The sequence below is a fragment of the Ranitomeya imitator genome, chromosome 10, assembly GCF_032444005.1.
Source record: "Ranitomeya imitator isolate aRanImi1 chromosome 10, aRanImi1.pri, whole genome shotgun sequence".
Taxonomy (NCBI): Eukaryota; Metazoa; Chordata; class Amphibia; order Anura; family Dendrobatidae; genus Ranitomeya; species Ranitomeya imitator.
Genome location: NC_091291.1, coordinates 87058394 through 87077976, shown reverse-complemented (window position 1 = coordinate 87077976; position 19583 = coordinate 87058394). Strand labels below are relative to the sequence as shown.

Below are 19583 nucleotides of genomic sequence, written 5' to 3'. Positions count from 1 at the left end.
CGCATGATGCGCTGCCATGTGTGTTTGCTTTGTGCTAACCTCTTTATAATATATACAATTAATTGGCTTTTATTGCATAGTAGTATCTACTAATCTTTAGTTATATGTCAGCATCATGGTCATATGAGAAACAAATCATCATCGTTAACCCAAAATACTGGACGTGATAATTAGGAAATATAGTAAGGTGTCTCTATGTTCACATTGTATATACAGGTGACTTTTAAATCAATGTGTCACACGATGCAAAGAAACCCTACAGACGTAATAAATAAGGCCTTAGTAATCTTCTATAGACTATTTCTCAAAGGATAGCACCTCTTCTTATAGGATCCTACAGGATGTGGGACCATTCTCCCATTCCGAACCAAGAGGAGACTCCCAGCTACTCAGCCAGCACCTTTTCTCAGAAAGGTATTCCTACTAGTTTTGGCAAATGTAATCCCTATATCTGATCTTTGCATAGATTACGGCTGGAATGATCTGTGGGGCTCTTCTTGTGATCATTGGGGGACGCTTTGCTGATTGCTTTACTCTTTAGACTGTCCTCTATGGTGGTGATTACTTACAATATTTTCTGTTTCTATTCTTTGTTCTATTATTCTATATTTCGACAGATAACGTTCATAAAACCAATTTATGAAAAGCAGCTGTGAGAAAAATGTTATTATGATTTATTATTGTAGATGTATACATGACAAGACAATTGTTTCCGCCATCTCATCACAATAACACTGTACGGCACAGAGCTGCCGGCTGATTTTTACATTACATTAGCAGACAACTACAACTCGACACAAGGCACAGCTAGGTTTATACACGCAGGTTACTGCACACTGGATTGATAGCTAGACCGCTGTCTCATCTAGCTGCACCTTTGCTGCAAGGAGGAGTTAGAATGGATCGGTGACCGTTCACCAGGGTTACCGCTCTATGGACAGATGACTGGCATGGGTAAAGTGGTTAAAGGTCTGCGGGACGTTCCCCACTGATCTAACAGTTGTCGTTTATCCATGGAATACATGAGATGTTTTACATTGTTGCACTTTTAAAAAGCATAATGTTGGAAAATCTACATTAAAATATGATACAAATTAGTTATTATTCAAACTTTTACTTATAAATGCTGAAGCAAGTTAACAAACGGCACTAACCATTAACATCTAACAACACTAAGTTGTCTCTTGTGTCAGTAAAATTAATTGTTGTTTTCCAGTCGATGAAAAGCAATCAATTTTTAACTTCTTTTTTTAATAACTGTCAGGTTTTTATGAAATTGTTGCAGGGTATAACCAAGATTACAAGGGAGACAATAGAGCGCTATCTAAGTGTAGTATTAGATTATGTCATGATTGGTAGCAAATGAAAGATTTTCCTCACCTTACAATACAAGACATTGGCTCTTCCACTCTGTGTTTCCAGGATTCTTCAATATGGTTTACTATAATTCAAGGATAAAAACACAACGTGTTTCGCCTGGGTCAGACTTCATCAGGTGCATAGCTCAATAATGAAACATTCAGCTTTATTTATACCTTTTCCGGTGCTAGTAGTGGGTGGAGCTGATTTGCAGAGTAATTACATTCAGATCATCTGTTCTCACTATTCTCTCTTTCTTTACTTTTCCTTAGTTTCTTTCTTTTTTAAATCATATGTGTATACAGTACATAATGCAATCATAAATTTTTTTCCAACAACATACATAGAATTGATCTCATACAACATATTAAAAACAACATTTTGTGCTAATCTTTGATTCAATTCCGTCTTAAAAAAATAGAAGGTCTTTTTCTGAGTGTTGAAAGACTTATTTAATAAAATATTTAATAAAATAATAATGCAGGCAGAAATTTTATGCAAACTCTCTCTTTTGCATAAGGAATATGTGATGTGATGTCTTTTTTTTGTTCTATTTTTTATAAATGTGTGAACATTATTTTTTTCTGTATTAAAAAGCAGGATGATTGATACATAAAGTGCCTTTTTTTTATATATATTCTCCATATATTTGTTTTGATGTAATTTATTCCCAAACAGTATCCTAGAGCTTGTTTCCTTTTTGCCAACCCGACCTGTAAGAGAAGGAAAATAACTTTTATTATACTCACCTGCGGGGCGGTCCGGTAAGGTGGGTGTCGCTGGTCTTGGTCTGGCGCCTCCCATCTTCTTACGATCCCCGTCCCCCGACTTGCTTCATGTGGATGATGCATCCCTTCATCATCCACACAGTCTCCTCGGCACAGTGCTCCTGTGCAGGCGTACTTCTCTGCCCTGTCGAAGGCAGAGCAAAGTACTGCAGTGCGCATGTACCAGGACTCTTTGACCTTTCCCGGAATCTGCGCACTGCAATACTTTGCTCTGCCCTCAACAGGGCAGAGAAGTATGCCTGCACAGGAGCGTGGTGCCGAGGAGACACATCATCCACATGAAGCAAGCAGGAAGGGTGACATCACAAGAAGAAGGGAGGCGCCGGACCAAGACCAGAGACACTCATCAGACCGGACCGCCCCACAGGTGAGTATAATTAAAGTTATTTTTCTTCTCTTACAGGTCGGGTTGAGGGCAGATATACAGCATTAAAGAATCTATATATACAGTATATAATAGTCTAAGGTCCACTTCCGTCTGTTTGTCTGTTTGTCTGTCATGGAAATCCTACGTCGCTGATTGGTTGCGGCCGGCAACAACCAATCAGCAACAGGCACAGTCCGGCCTTGAATTAGCCCCTCCCTACTGCCCTCTAGTCAGTGCCCCCTCCATACTCCCCTCCAGTCAGTGCCCCCTCCATACTCCCCTCCAGTCAGTGCCCACTCCCTACTCCCCTCCAGTCAGTGCCCATATAGCGTTTTAGCAGTCCGTTAAACGGACTGCGTTACACCGCGGCATAACACGGTGTAACACAGTCCATTAACGCTGCCATTAACCCTGTAAATGTGACCAACTTTTTACTATTGATGCTGCATATTAACAAATTCTTGGCATCTTATTTGGGGCTAACAATAAAGAGTTACAAATAATGTGGGGGATCCAGCATTTCCATGCACTATATACAGTAGAAAACGTGTGTGTTTCAATGGCTAGCAAGCAATTGTTCATTACCACTGTGGCTCCCTGCAAGGGAACTGAACACTAGATGCCGGCTTCTCTTAAGATTACTGCTGATCTCCAAATGTATCCCATTCTCTATATCTGTTGGCAGAAATTGTTCCTTGCTTTTGCAAGAGATTTGCTTATTAGTGCTGGACAATTGTGAGAAGTTCCGATTCCCTGCAGCTACTCGATCAGAATATGTATCTAGAGTCCAGCATATGTGTCCTCTTTATCATTTGAGAGAATAAAGGGGCTGTGTGATGTCTGTCGGCATGCTGCAGCTTGGCAGGGAGTTTAGCAGAAGGTTTACTTATTTTATTTATTTTTTATTAATTGCTAGTAGATTGGTGGGACCAATTGCTTAAAAAACTCCCGGCGAGATGAGAAGCTGAGGAGACATAAGCACCATTCACAAATGCAGTAAAAGTCCTATGCCTTCTACCGCATGTGTTCTCCGATCTGCCAGCCAGGAGCTGTATATTCCTGTTTCCTGACGTAGTGTGATGGGGGTCTCATGACTCTGACCCCCAGTGATCTACTTGTAATTTAAGAGAACAACATACAATATAATAAAATAAAAGTAAACGTTTCATCACTCTTTAATAACAGTGCCAAGGAGAGGACGTTAAGACAAGTGCCAGGGCCACAAATGCGTGGTGCATGTATGAGGTTTTAGTGTCTTTCCGAAGGGTTGAACCTTCAAATAAGGCCAAAGGGGAGGTGTTAGGCTTGGTACACTGAGGCTAGATGGAAATCCTTCCAGGCCAGACTATCCTAATTTTGAGCATAGCATAAGCCCAATTTTCTCTACAACGCTACATTTCTTTGCAACCTGTAAGGTATGTATGTTGTCTATGTTGTCTACCTTGTGCTGTTGTAAGGTTAGAAAGGATAAACTCCCAGGTATCAGACCTGAATCCCCTCTGGATAGGTGATGAGTTGTAATTATTTACAACCCCTTTTAGTTGTATGCATAAAAGAAAGATCCCAACAGCACTGCTTCTGTAGTCTAAAGACCCTCATGCACATGAGACTAATGTTGGCTGAGCCCGCTGATATTGACCGGTTCAGACGACAGTCTAATGTGCATGGGAGGCTTCAGACAACTAATTGTTGTGGGGAGTTAAAAAATCGACATGCCTGATTTCAAACTACTGATACTTTTGTTTTCCTGGAAATAAAACGCTGCCATACTTGTCTGGCAGCAGCTTTTTCATAGAGAACAGAAGAGTGCTCCTGTGCATGGAGAGCCGGAGAAGATAGCTGCTGAACGATGACTGGTTTATCTAATGTGTGTGGTGGGCTTAAATGTAATGTTCCCTAGTCCACGGCTCAGACCACCTCTTCTCAGTTGCTATATTTCCCCTTATAAAAAAAGACAGCCTATACTCATCTCCGATGCCAGCATCGTTCCAGTGACGTTGGCACCTCGTCTCCCAGGGCTCTCTTGGCATTTTACGTCACGTGAGCCCTGCAGTTAATCAGTGGCAACTTCCTTCTGACACCGCAAAGAAGTAAGAACTAGCTCTGCTCTCTGACTTCCTCCAGATTTCAGTGCTGTCATCACTAGAACCAGAGGTGATGATATTATTTTATAAGGGGAATACAACCATTGAGAAGAGATTGTCTGAGTAGTGGAAAATCCATATAGCAGGCGATGACTGTAAGCTCTTGTACCAAGGAACCAGAGTAGCAAATATATTCTGTTTTTTTATATCTTCATCCAGCTAATGTCAGGAGTATCTGCCGAAAGTCACCATTAATATTTCATAAGAGTCAAGTAATAATATTCTCCAGCCTGACAAATATAAGATCAGTTGCGCAACGTTTTCCAGCAGGATTAAATACATATTCGGAAAAGAATTTACTTTGATTCCCTTTTCATCCAGTTACATGAATTTCAATCTTTTTTTTGCCACTGTTACTATGGAATACTGCTGAGAAGACAAGTGTAGAAAACAGCGAGGAACTTATTTCAAAAGGCTTCTTCTCCCTTTAATCCTCACTGCTGTTCTTCAGAGTATTTAAGTCCTGTTCACTGTAGATAAGGAAGAGCAATATATATGAAGGGTGGTGGTAAATATTGGAATCTGTTAATTACATGGTTCTTCTTATAGTCAAAGAGCTAATCTTCTTTATTAAGTTTGTCTTCATCTTATTGCTTATTGATTTGTACTTCCTGGGATTCTGACACACATGATGGTCATTTTTAACAAATCTGCACATTTTCCATATGTCAGTGCGGTGTTTGCTGTGTGTGCCCACTCATATATGTGACGTGAGTCACTATACTAAATATTAGTCCCAAAAGTGGAGAGAAGGACTACAATAACAGATAGCAAAATATGTACTACTTACAGAATAAGTAAAGGGAGGTCAAACAATCCGAGGTCAGGTCCAGGAAATGGCACAGTACAACAAGGGGAAGTAAGAGACAAAATCCAATTCAAGAGCCGAGGTCGGGAAAAAACAAGAAAGACAGGACTGTTTACAGGGAGCAGGCACAAGAGAAGTCAGGTCACAAGCATAGAGTCCGGGAAGGGAATAAAGTCAGGCTGGGTCAGGCATAGAGCACAGAGGGATCACTGGCCCCCATTTATTAACACTGGTGTTCTGCGCACCAATCTCAAAGGAGGGTCCGCTGGAGGCAGGTGGGCCAAATGGACGAATTAATGAATTTTAAGGCAACTTTTAGCTGCTGTGTGACAATATAAGAAGTTAATCAAAAATAGAATGATTCACAGTACCTCATAGCAACAAAGGGTTAACTTAACCCACAGCGGGGGCGCACGTCACATCCAAGGAGTCATACTTGGAAAACGTCCAATCATCTCATAAAAATAAAGACAGCGCCTCACCAGTTGGTGAATTTACATCTCTTTTATTCCTACTTCTGTGGCAACGTTTTGATCCATCATGATCTTTATCAAGTGCTTGATAAAGATCATGATGGATCGAAACGTCGCTATAAAAGGCAGAATAAAGGAGATGTAAATTCACCAACTAGTGAGGCGCTGTCTTTATTTTTATGAGAGTAAGAAGGTTAGTCCATTAAAGCCACCGGCAAGCACAGACCGAAAAGGGCCCCCGTGCAAGACTAGTACATGTGCTCTTTACAGTCCTATAGCTCATTATAATGCAAAATGTCACCCTCTTTACATGTGGAAATAGCCCCCCTTACCTCTTGGGCTTCTGTGCGACTCCACAGGTTGCCCCAATGATAAATTGATATATCTGCCACAAAAAAGAAAAATGTTTTCCAGGTCATCGATTGTGCAGTAAAAATCCCTTCCGGAAGTGCAAGGATATCGGCTACGTTCACATTAGCGTTGCGCGCCGGTGCGTCGGCGACGCAACGGCGACGCAACGCGCGACGCAACGCGCGACGCACCAAAAACGCGCGCAAAAACGCTGCATTTTGCGACGCGTGCGTCGTTTTTTGATGAAAATCGGACGCACGAAAAATGCAACTTGTTGCATTTTCGTGCGTCCGACGCTAGCGTCGAAAACGACGCACATGTCAAAAAACGCAAACAAAAAAACGCACGCGTCCCCTATGTTAAACATAGGGGCGCGTCGCCGCTGCGTCGCCGACGCAACAGCGACGCACATTAGCGTAACGCTAATGTGAACGTAGCCTAAGTGGCTGTGTTAGCAGCAGAGCAAGACAAGTAGGAGGAAGTGTACAGTAGCAAATTTGGGGCAGTGATTAAAACAATAGGTTTATTGAAAAATTTATTTAAAAAAGCAAAAGGAAAAAATGAAAAAAGTCACTACAACATTATAATTCGAAACGTGTAAGGTTGGGCATATTCCAAGGAACAGCTTTTTGACATTTTTTCCTTTTGCTTTTTTAAAGCAATTTTTCAATAAATCTATTGTTTTTAATCACTTCCCCCGGATTTGTTGCTGGACCCTCCCTCCTAAGTGATATATCTGCCCCTGAGTCCAGCACTAGGGAGCATTTTTGTCATAACTTACAAAACGTTTGCGTTGTAAATTATGCTGATTTTCTCAGACGCTCTGCCACCTCCCCTTCCTGCCAAGCCCAGCACAATTTTCAAATAGTTGGTGGAGCAGGCTGACGCCGTCATAAAAATGCCAAAGTCACAATACTTTTGCGCAACTAAGAGTTGTACAAAACATATGAAACATTTCAAAAGGTTTTTTTTCTTTGGGCCAGAAATTAAGCGTAAACCATATACCTGTCATTGTGGCCGGTCAGTCCACTGCTTTTTGGACCAGATGGTAAATGGGACTTGTGGGACATCACAGATCATAAGGTATAACCTAGAATAGGCACTCGTTGGTAGGTTATATATAATAATCATTGGGGTCAGTAATGGCAATAAACCTATACAGTGAGGTCAGAAACCACACGTCATAGTTTTTCGACACCGTCTCCTCCTTTCTGAAGCCGCTGACTCGCTAAGCATCCACACATATCAGTGTAAGGAGCATCGGCCCCAGACAGACAGGAACGCGGGATCGGAGTGCACCAGCACCCACATTGTGTGCATGCCTGTCTTGACTTGTTGAGTGCACCGCTGGACCCCTGCAGTGTCAGTGTGCATGAATTGAGTTGAGGCAGCATTCTGGTAAGGTGCGCACTGACAAGCAAGATAAGAGACAGTGCTAAATAGGCAGATAGGAGGGTGCTAAGCTCTTGATCACGCTTAAGGCCCCGTCACACATAGCGACGCTAAAGCGATCCCGACAACGATACGACCTGTCAGGGATCGTTGCTGCGTCGCTATGTGGTCGCTGGTGAGATGTCAAACAGTGAGATCTCCCCAACGACGCAGCAGCGATGCGGCGACCTGTAGCGACCTGTACAACGATGCTATTTCATGACGATTCAATGGGACGTCCTGTCAACGAGGTCGTTGGTAAGGTGTCAAACACAGCGATGTGTGCTACTCAGCGGGACCTCAATGATCAAAAAACGGTCCAGGCCATTCCGACACGACCAGCAATCTCACAGCAGGGGCCTGGTCGCTGCTACGTGTCACACATAGCGAGATCGCTACTGAGGTCGCTGTTGCGTCACAAAACTTGTGACTCAGCAGCGATCTCGCTATGTGTGACGGGAGCTTAAGGGTACACATTAATTTATCTGCAACCCTAACATTTATACTGCTAATATGATTTTCATAGGGGCTATTTAAATGTTTAAGCAGTGTAATTTGCATTTTTAGATGACAGACTCCCTCTTTTATTGTCAAGTAGGGTGAAAAAATACATTTGAGCAATTGTAAAGGGTCAACCTGGAGAAAACCACACCTGAGAAGAGGATAATTGCTCCTCCTGATCGTTGGGGAGATCTCACTGTTTGACATCTCACCAGCGACCACATAGCGACGCAGCAACGATCCCTGACAGGTCGTATCGTTGTCGGGATCGCTTTAGCATCGCTATGTGTGACGGGGCCTTAACTCCTTGCTTTGCACCCATTTGCAAGGCCAATTTTTAAAGGTGTTCATACACTTTCAATTGGTGTGGGCCGATCAGCTATACATAGCAGCCTTCACATGCATACTTGGCTAGCGTATGTGTTCTCAATGGGGAGAAAGGGGAAATCCACTGTTCTTGGTGACCCCTTGAGAAAAAAAAGGACCAAGCATGTTGAAATTGAACATGCCCATCCCTTTTCCAATTATATATTTTGAAGAAAATAAGACACTGACTGAATAGAGTAGATAGTCTGCGAGTGCGGCAAACTTTGTAGGCTGGGACTATGCAAATCTAATGTTTGGGATTCTATAAAAATTCAGATCTCCAGATAGACACACAGATATTCACCTCATTTATGTGACAATTCTATAGCTTTCATTACTGGAGCTTTAGAGCACAATTCCATTTAGCAGTCATCTCCCCATTTAAGCCTTTCCTATTTCCTCCCACATTTTACAGTTGATTACTTACATAAAATCTGTTTGCCAATCATGTGCATCATTCTTGTCCTCAGATTATCCTTGGTGAAAACATTACATTTGCACCTACTTTAGATAAACGTTTCATGTAGATATGACTTTATATTATGTGGGTATGATTTTATCGTGAGTGGTTGTCTAAGTGATCTCATATTTTACTTGTCTTAGCCCCCAGTCAAGTACCTTCCTATCAGTTTTCATCCACTGTGACATCGACAGAGACCAGCAGCACTCAGCAAGACGGCAACCTCTTCAACATGAATGGTAATGGTATTCCTATAGATGAATTATATGTAATAGCTCTCTGATCCTAGTAGAATCCTCTAGGTTTAATGCAAACACTCATAGATCTTATTACACCATTTCTAAAGAAAGTCGTGTACTGTAGATTTTTTTTTTATAGAGATCATTGAGGTTGCATTACATGGTTATTCAATTTGCTTGCTACCATCATATTCTGCATTACAGACATCATCATCATCAGTGTCCCCATTGGGGCTCACATCCCCTATCAGTATGTTTTTGGAGTGTGGGAGGAAACCGGAGAACTCGGAGGAAACCCACGCAAACTCCTTGCAGAATCCATGGTGGGATTTGAACCCAGAATCTGACCATTACAAAACAACAGTGCTCACCACTAACACTGAGCCATCATGCTTCCCTTTTTGATATGTTGAGCTACTTTTTTTCATATTCAATTCTCCATCTGACCGAGGGGTGGGCCAAGGCATTTCAATGGTCAACATAGGTAATTAAAATTTCGCACCCCCATATTTTCACCCCAAACCATAAAATCACAATGGAATTACTTTAAGTAAATGAGTTCATGAACACTTATTTCAGTCAAGTACCTCCAGCAATGTTGGGTGGATTACCAACCTCATCAGGCTCCAGCATTGTCTGATGCCCCAGTCCACAGCTGGACCTGAGAGTACAGGGAACCTGCCATATGAAATGTACATTTTGACTGGTAACATCATGTTACGAGATGCAAAAAGAGATTTGACAAGCATTTTGACATTTTCGTTAACTTTTACATCTGCTATTCCTACAAACACCGCTAACACACTGTGTTCTACTTATAATTAAACCTTGTATCCTTCAGCACAGCCCAAACTTTCTTAAAGATTTCTTAACAAGTTTCTGAATAAACGTACCATCAAATAATTCCAGTCCTTATACAGTTAGGGCCAGAAATATTTGGACAGTGACACAATTTTCGTGAGTTGGGCTCTGCATGCCACCACATTGGATTTGAAATGAAACCTCTACAACAGAATTCAAGTGCAGATTGTAACGTTTAATTTGAAGGGTTGAGCAAAAATATCTGATAGAAAATGTAGGAATTGTACACATTTCTTTACAAACACTCCACATTTTAGGAGGTCAAAAGTAATTGGACAAATAAACATAACCCAAACAAAATATTTTTATTTTCAATATTTTGTTGCAAATCCTTTGGAGGCAATCACAGCCTTAAGTCTGGAACCCATGGACATCACCAAACGCTGGGTTTCCTCCTTCTTAATGCTTTGCCAGGCCTTTACTGCCGCAGCCTTCAGGTCTTGCTTGTTTGTGGGTCTTTCCGTCTTAAGTCTGGATTTGAGCAAGTGAAATGCATGCTCAATTGGGTTTAGATCTGGAGATTGACTTGGCCATTGCAGAATGTTCCACTTTTTGGCACTCATGAACTCCTGGGTAGCTTTGGCTGTATGCTTGGGGTCATTGTCCATCTGTACTATGAAGCGCCGTCCAATCAACTTTGCAGCATTTGGCTGAATCTGGGCTGAAAGTATATCCCGGTACACTTCAGAATTTATCCGGCTACTCTTGTCTGCTCTTATGTCATCAATAAACACAAGTGACCCAGTGCCATTGAAAGCCATGCATGCCCATGCCATCACGTTGCCTCCACCATGTTTTACAGAGGATGTGGTGTGCCTTGGATCATGTGCCGTTCCCTTTCTTCTCCAAACTTTTTTCTTCCCATCATTCTGGTACAGGTTGATCTTTGTCTCATCTGTCCATAGAATACTTTTCCAGAACTGAGCTGGCTTCTTGAGGTGTTTTTCTGCAAATTTAACTCTGGCCTGTCTATTTTTGTTATTGATGAATGGTTTGCATCTAGATGTGAACGCTTTGTATTTACTGTCATGGAGTCTTCTCTTTACTGTTGACTTAGAGACAGATACACCTACTTCACTGAGAGTGTTCTGGACTTCAGTTGATGTTGTGAACGGGTTCTTCTTCACCAAATTAAGTATGCGGCGATCATCCACCACTGTTGTCATCCGTGGACGCCCAGGCCTTTTTGAGTTCCCAAGCTCACCAGTCAATTCCTTTTTTCTCAGAATGTACCCAACTGTTGATTTTGCTACTCCAAGCATGTCTGCTATCTCTCTGATGGATTTTTTCTTTTTTTTCAGCCTCAGGATGTTCTGCTTCACCTCAATTGAGAGTTCCTTTGACCGCATGTTGTCTGCTCACAGCAACAGCTTCCAAATGCAAAACCACACACCTGGAATCCACCCCTGACCTTTTAACTACTTCATTGATTACAGGTTAACGAGGGAGACGCCTTCAGAGTTAATTGCAGCCCTTAGAGTCCATTGTCCAATTACTTTTGGTCCCTTGAAAAAGAGGACGCTATGCATTACAGAGCTATGATTCCTAAACCCTTTCTCCGATTTGGATGTGGAAACTATCATATTGCAGCTGGGAGTGTGCACTTTCAGCCCATATTATATATATAATTGTATTTCTGAACATGTTTTTGTAAACACCTAAAATAACAAGACTTGTGTCACTGTCTGTTAGGAGTCAAGTTTCCTCTGCTGCACAGGGGGAATCTCGATCCGTCTCCGCTGCGGTCTCCCATTCTCCTCCAGCCGCAGTGGAACCTGCTCAGCAGGGACGTCGATCCCAGCGTCTCGCTCAGTCTGACTCTGTGAGAAGAGTTACTGCTGCTTCTCCAGCTTCTGCCTGTAAAGCCTATACTGGTCAGCAGCGAGTGGACTTCTCTGGGACTAAGTCCTTGTCTGCGCACACTGAGCATGCCCAGGGCAAGATCTCCCGTTGGAGATCGAGGGTCATGTGCTCAGACTCTGCAGCGCATTCTATTGGTCCTCTTGGCAGGTCTTGGAAGGGCAAAGTTTCTGTGGCCGCTTCCTGTCCTGCAACTATATAAACTGCGCATGACCGCACGGCCATGCGCTAGTGTACAATTTAATACGTGTGTTTGTTGTGAGTGCAAGTCGTTCTTTAAATACTCCTACCCTATTGTATGATTGTTCGCGTATGGAGTATGGCTGCTATCTAGCGCCCGACTTATCACTCAACCTGTCACACACGTGTCAGCGTCTACTGCTGTGACCGCCAGTGCGGTGCCACGCGCCAGTGTGCGCTTCCTGACCCACGTCTGGGTGCTTAGTGGTGCCTGCCAGCACGGCACAGTTCGCACTTCGGTGCCTTAATTATATTATTCCTTTCACACCCTGTAGCGGTGTAGTGCCAGCAAGGGTCTAATCGGACTACAATCCCTGTTGGGGTTTAGTTCGCTGACCACTTGCTCGCGCTCTATGTGCGGTACCGCGGTCCTGTGACTCAACAGGATCGCTTTCTTCACGCTGGGTGAGGTTTAACCCACGCGTGTATACTTTTGAATACCGCCATATTGTCTGTCATTTCCTAGCAGCAGGTTTCACCTGCACGGTGGACCCCGAACTGCGAACGCATCTATATCATCTCTCTTGGTGCGTTCCGCCAGTCCTAACACTGTCCAAATATTTCTGGCCCTAACTGTATATGGACTCTAGCATGGAACCCAAAATACTGTCCCGACCAAACCTCAAAATCAATGCAGACTTCAGACCTCACTGCAGAGTAATCAGCCACTAAATAAATGCAGAGCATTAAGTCACTAAACAAATACAGACCAGGACCCTAAATATAGACAGATTCATCCTAGACATCAAAATAAATATTGAATCCAGAATTATTGCATATCGCAAACCAAAGTCCTACCTGCATCCGCCATTTTTGTGGTTCAGTGGCACCCTTGACAGTCAACTACCTTCATCTAGCCCTCGGCCATAACCTGTCCTTTTCCTCTACAGTTGAACACAAAAACATTGACAAATCCTGGTAAACAATGGACTCGTTGCACTGGATTCTACTGTTTTACCAACACGTTCATACAGTTTATTAAGTTTATTAATTCTATCTCTGTTTAGTGTATCCAATGATGACAAGACACCAGCCAGCAAAAGCACTGCCACAAACATGGAAATCATCAAAGCAAAGTCTGCTGGTATGTTCAGATTTATTTTCTATACTGTTTTTATCATATGATACATTTCTACATGAGAATTGAAAGGTGCTTTGTTCTTGAATTTACTGTATGTATAAAGAATAGAACCTACCAATGTACAAATGAAGGCTTGCTCTCCTGCATTCCTGTGGAAATGCTAGACACAATCTTGAGATAATCCAGAAACTTCAAGTTTAACCAGAGACGATGGAAACCCATTACTTTGAACAAGCAGACTGGTCTATGGGCCACTGATATAGTGCAGTGGGCCAGAGTAGACTGTTATATAGTTTTGTAGAGAAGATTTATCATTTAACAATCAAAATATCTGCTCTTTCTGTGCTCGGGAGACCAATGGGTGGTCTTATTAGTGAGCAAGTGTCTCTGTGTATTAATGTCCACTGCAGAATCATTAGTGAGCAAAAATTTCCCTGCATTAGTGTCCAGAGGGCATTCTTATTAGTGAGGTAAAGCCATCCTGTATTAGCTTCCAGCAGGTGATCTTACTAATGAGTGAAAGCTTCCCAGTATTTGGCTACAGAAGGTTGACTTATTAATGAGTGAAAGCCTCCCTGTATTAGTATCCAGAGGGCGGCCTTGTTAGTGAATAAAAGCCTCCCTGTATTAGTGTCCAGAGAGTAGTTTTATTGGTGAGTGAAAACCTTCTGGTATTAGTGTCCAGTGGCTGATTGTATTAGTGTGTAAAAGCCTCACTGTATGAGTATCCAGAGGGTGGTCTTATTTGTGAGGTAAAGCCTTCCATTATTAGTTTCCAGTGGGTGATCCTATTAGCAAGTGAAAGCCTTCCTGTATTAGTGTTCAGTTGTTGCTTTATTATTGAGCAAAAGGCTTCCTGTATTAGTATACAGACAATGATCTTATTGGTTAAGGCTTCCCTGTATTAGTGTCCATAGGGTGATCTTATTAAGGATTGAAAGCCTCTCTGTATTAGTATCAAGAGGGTGGTCTTAATAGTGAGTTAAAGCCTCCCTGTATTAGTATCCAGAGCGTGGTCTTCTGAGTGAGTTAAAGCCTCCCTGTATTAGTATCCAAAGCGTGGTATTCTTAGTGACTGAAAGCCTCCCTTTATTAGTGTCCAGAGGGTGGTCTTCTTAGTGAGTGAAAGCCTCCCTTTATTAGTGTCCAGAGGGTGGTCTTCTTAGTGAGTGAAAGCCTCCCTGTATTAGTATCCAGAGCGTGGTTTTCTTAGTGAGTGAAAGCCTCCCTTTATTAGTGTCCAGAGGGTGGTCTTCTTAGTGAGTGAAAGCCTCCCTGTATTAGTATCAAGAGGGTGGTCTTAATAGTGAGTTAAAGCCTCCCTGTATTAGTATCCAGAGCGTGGTCTTCTGAGTGAGTTAAAGCCTCCCTGTATTAGTATCCAAAGCGTGGTCTTCTTAGTGACTGAAAGCCTCCCTTTATTAGTGTCCAGAGGGTGGTCTTCTTAGTGAGTGAAAGCCTCCCTTTATTAGTGTCCAGAAGGTGGTCTTCTTAGTGAGTGAAAGCCTCCCTGTATTAGTATCCAGAGCGTGGTCTTCTTAGTGAGTGAAAGCCTCCCTTTATTAGTGTCCAGAGGGTGGTCTTCTTAGTGAGTGAAAGCCTCCCTGTATTAGTATCCAAAGCGTGGTCTTCTTAGTGACTGAAAGCCTCCCTTTATTAGTGTCCAGAGGGTGGTCTTCTTAGTGAGTGAAAGCCTCCCTTTATTAGTGTCCAGAGGGTGGTCTTCTTAGTGAGTGAAAGCCTCCCTGTATTAGTATCCAGAGCGTGGTCTTCTTAGTGAGTGAAAGCCTCCCTTTATTAGTGTCCAGAGGGTGGTCTTCTTAGTGAGTGAAAGCCTCCCTGTATTAGTATCCAAAGCATGGTCTTCTTAGTGACTGAAAGCCTCCCTTTATTAGTGTCCAGAGGGTGGTCTTCTTAGTGAGTGAAAGCCTCCCTTTATTAGTGTCCAGAGGGTGGTCTTCTTAGTGAGTGAAAGCCTCCCTGTATTAGTATCCAGAGCGTGGTCTTCTTAGTGAGTGAAAGCCTCCCTTTATTAGTGTCCAGAGGGTGGTCTTCTTAGTGAGTGAAAGCCTCCCTTTATTAGTGTCCAGAGGGTGGTCTTCTTAGTGAGTGAAAGCCTCCCTGTATTAGTATCCAGAGCGTGATCTTCTTAGTGAGTGAAAGCCTCCCTGTATTAGTATCCAGAGCGTGGTCTTCTTAGTGAGTTAAAGCCTCCCTGTATTAGTATCCAAAGCGTGGTCTTCTTGGTGAGTGAAAGCCTCCCTGTATTAGTGTCCAGAGGGTGGTCTTCTTAGTGAGTGAAAGCCTCCTTGTATTAGTGTCCAGAGGGTGGTCTTCTTAGTGAGTGAAAGCCTCCCTGTATTAGTATCCAGAGCGTGGTCTTCTTAGTGAGTAAAAGCCTCCCTGTATTAGTGTCCAGAGGGTGGCCTTTTTAGTGAGTGAAAATATTCCTGTATAAGTAGCGACGGTTGCGCCGTGTTTGTGACGGTCCGCCAGGAGCAAAAAATGTTATATGTAACGTTTTTTGCTGCCGACGGACCGCTTTTTCTGACCTCGCATGCGCGGCCGGAACTCCGCCCCCACCTCCCCGCACCTCACAATGGGGCAGCGGATGCGCTGGAAAAATGCATCCGCTGCCTCCGTTGTGCGGCGCATTCACTGCTAGCGTCGGAACCTCGGCCCGACGCACTGCGACGGGCTGAGTCCGACGCTAGTGTGAAAGTAGCCTTAGTGAGTGAAAGCCTCCCTGTATTAGTATCCAGAGCATGGTCTTTTTAGTGAGTGAAAACATTCCTGTATAAGTATCCAAAGGTCTAATTAGTAAGAGAAAGCCTCTCTGTATTAGTATCCCGATCCAAATAGTCACATAAACTCAATATGTGACTATTTGAATAAAGCTTGTTTGCCTTTCTAACTTTGGTTTCTTAGGCTTTTTATTGGTATCTGTATCCCTTTTAAATTAGCCACATAGGTTTATGTACGTGTAAATATAGTCTTCAAATGATATCATGTATAGTAAATAACCTGGTTGCAGATTGTAATTTTATTTTAGATCTCAGAAAACAATTAAAGTCATTAACGTCTACGGCTTGTTTGTTTCCAACAGACCCAGCAACGCCCATTCTATGTGAATAAAGGAAATGCTTCAAATGCTGAATCTCCATAAATCCCTGGGATCACGGGAGCCTAAGACGCTGTTCGTTCACTTACCAAAGCTATTTGTCAGTACAGGGAGGGTGGGGAGCGCTGCTTAATTCTTTCACTGATATTGCAGTGAATGTGTTGTGACTAGATTTGGCTGGGAGGAAAAAAAAAAGAAGAAAAAAACAGGTTTTATTGTTGCTGGAGGCAATAATCATGTACTGGAATTCTTGGGTGGGTCAAGGCTTGGATGAGTCTGTAGCTCAGCATCTCAGCTTAACCCTTTAGTGCTGATGTAGAAAGCATGACACTATTAGTTACTAAATATTAAAGCGTCAGAAGTCTGTGCCGCCATAAGGATTGATATATACTGTGGTTTCCTATGCAGGTATTGTTTCTTGTTTCTGCAAGATTATAATTAGTCCTTTTTCTGCGTTTTACAATATTTGACAGATCTTCCCTTTCTTGACCTCGAGCTTCTAAATTAATGAAACATTATCCATCATTTCCTAACCCCTTTATTCCACGTTTTTTCTCTCTAAATATCCTTTTTTAAGCTGCACAGCACCCGCTCTGTTTATCTGCTCTACCCATTAAACAGCATTGTAAGCTCCGCAGGTCGCACAGACACCATTTTTCACAGTTTCCTTGCAGTGTAATCTTCACAGCTAAAAAGATATCCCCTTCTGCTTCTTTTCCTCCATATGCTTTGTGAAATTCTAAAATCAATTTGAGCTAATGCAAGATTTTTCTCCTGCATCCTTGACTTAAATAAGCCGTGGTATTTTTCTTCACTGCGGGCTTTTTGTTGCTTTTGGCTATTATACAGCATGGTGTCAATATAATTTTTCCCAGTCTGTTCTGAGAATTATTGATGAGTGATGACTAATTAAAATTGGTCAGTGGGAATGAAGACGTTTTTGGAATGTTACAGTAAAAGACTTATTTTGCTTCCATGAAATAGTTGCACTCGGGAAGGTGGATTTTCAATAAGGCAACTTGTTTACTCAGACATTTTTCCAAAATGTCACAATGTGCTCCTGGCCATCCAAGATGACAGCAGATAAAAGGGTTTTGCTACTTAACCACATGAGCTCATTTAGTTGCTCATGGTCTTCTTTGAATATCTCAGTGGACACCTGGAAATTTTCACTTAAGATAGTTTAGAATTTCACTTGAAAAAAAAGTAGTAATATGGAGGATACATTGACGACTCATATGTGCTCCATCTTGCCCCCGTTGAAAAAAGTAATAATATAGAGGATATATTAACGACTCATACGTGCTCCAACTTGCCCCATGTTGAAAAAAATTATCTCTCGAAATACAGAAAACAATACTACTATTAAGCAAGAATATCTACCGGTATAATATCCAGACATCCTCATGAGTCACACACATGTCTAGTTTTTGTTATCTTACAACAGATCAGCCCTATTCTTTTATTTTATTAGTTTATTTTTATTTCTATGGAACCTTAAATTTTTCCTTCCAGCCTATCTATAAAGCTCTAGCTCCCTCCAAACTTCCATAAATACTGATCGGAGAAAGTGAACTGTCATATGTAGTACAAAACATATTTAAGCCTGGTATTATCCAATATTTCTTCCTATAAGATTTCCTAATATCTTATCCTGGCAAATAAAAGTTTTAGATTCTCCCTACAAACTTTGAAAATCCCAGAATTAAAAAAATAAAATGTAATTTTATTTTTGAATTAGTTTTTGATGTAGATAAAAGGTAAACGTCTTTTTCTTTGTTCAAAGTTCTGATCAATTTTAGTTTAATAGTTTGACCAGGAACAAAATAATAGAGATTGAAATGTCATATTCTAGTTGTATTGGAACATAAATGTTTATTTTCAGCCTTTTTTTTTGGCCATGGTTTCTACCATATATGATTGTAAGGCAAAATGAACAAACTTTCGAAGGAATGTATAGTATGCTCTAATGGGTGGTAACATTCAGAAAAAGGGAAGAATGTGGTTAAGTAGGACATTATTTCCATTCCTTTAAACCTAACAGCAAAGTAGACCATTTGCTTGAATTTTTCAAACAGTTATAGAAAAATGCACAAACATAAAAATTGTTCTTTGAAGAAACAGCAAAGTACAATCCAAAGTGTTCTGTTCAGGTGTACCGCCAATGGAAATCTAACATTCAAAGCCCATGGCATTGCGATACTACTACAGGAACAAGGCTAAACATGATGAAACCTGCACTGGAAATTACCAACCTAAACATTAACAGCAATACATAGTAAACTATACAGTATATGTTTTTGTAATTGCATAGTAAAATTATGTTTAAAGTAAAATATTTGCTTTTTTTGCCTAATGTGCCTATATTGTTCACATAACACACCTTTACCCCTATTTTAAATATCTATTACCTGTAAGTTCTGAGCGATGTCTGATCCGTGCTCTTAGCTATAGTTAATGTTGTAACTGTTGTTAATGTTGACAAAGAGCATCAGACTTTGACAACTCCTACCACAATCTGATAAAATCAGAGTAGAGGTTGTTTTCTTTGATGTTTTCGGCATAAATTCCCTACAAATAAAGTAGCTGGGATTTTGTATATCTATCTATCAAACAGAATAAAATTGTGTGTTATGTGGGCTGCGTAGGTCCATTTCGCAAAAAAAGTGTAACTAGACTTTCCTTTTAACATTAAGCTACATTGGTATGGTTATAGTAATATGTAATGTTCAGAAAATGTCGCTTCTCTGGTTTCTGATCGTGTTTTGTAATACATGCAATTTTGCAAAGTTGTTTAACATTAAAGTTCTACTGTTGAAAATTACTAAAGTTTTGTGACTTCTTGATTTAATCACTTTGCACAAAGTAACTAAAATAAATCCAATAAATTCATAAAGTACATAAAGCTAGGTAATCTTTCAAGGGGTTGTCTAGGCACAAAAATCCTAAAAAGTTATGTCTGTCCCTGCAGGGGTATAGCTAGGGGTTCAGCTTGCGAGGAGGCAAAATATCTGAGTGGGCCCCTAACCGAGTATCTCTGATTGCAACTACAGTGGCGTCCCCCAGGGCCGGGACGAAGGGTAGGCAGGGTAAGCACCTGCCTAGGGCGCTGCTTCCAGGCTTCCCTAGTGGG

At 41.6% G+C, this 19583-nt stretch overlaps 1 protein-coding gene across 2 annotated transcripts in view; it reads left to right on the top strand.

The window, feature by feature from the left end:
• TRIM29 (tripartite motif containing 29) overlaps positions 1-19279 on the top strand; it is an 85999-nt gene extending 66720 nt beyond the window's left edge. The window contains exons 7-10 of one of the 2 annotated variants that reach the window (XM_069742825.1): positions 331-414; positions 9192-9287; positions 13256-13332; positions 16436-19279. In XM_069742825.1, the coding sequence (XP_069598926.1) occupies positions 331-414; positions 9192-9287; positions 13256-13332; positions 16436-16495 (317 nt within the window). In that variant the 3' untranslated portion in view covers positions 16496-19279. The remainder of the gene's footprint in view (positions 1-330; positions 415-9191; positions 9288-13255; positions 13333-16435) is intronic. The other variant, XM_069742826.1, reaches the window with a different exon arrangement.
• The last annotated feature ends 304 nt before the right edge of the window (positions 19280-19583 follow it).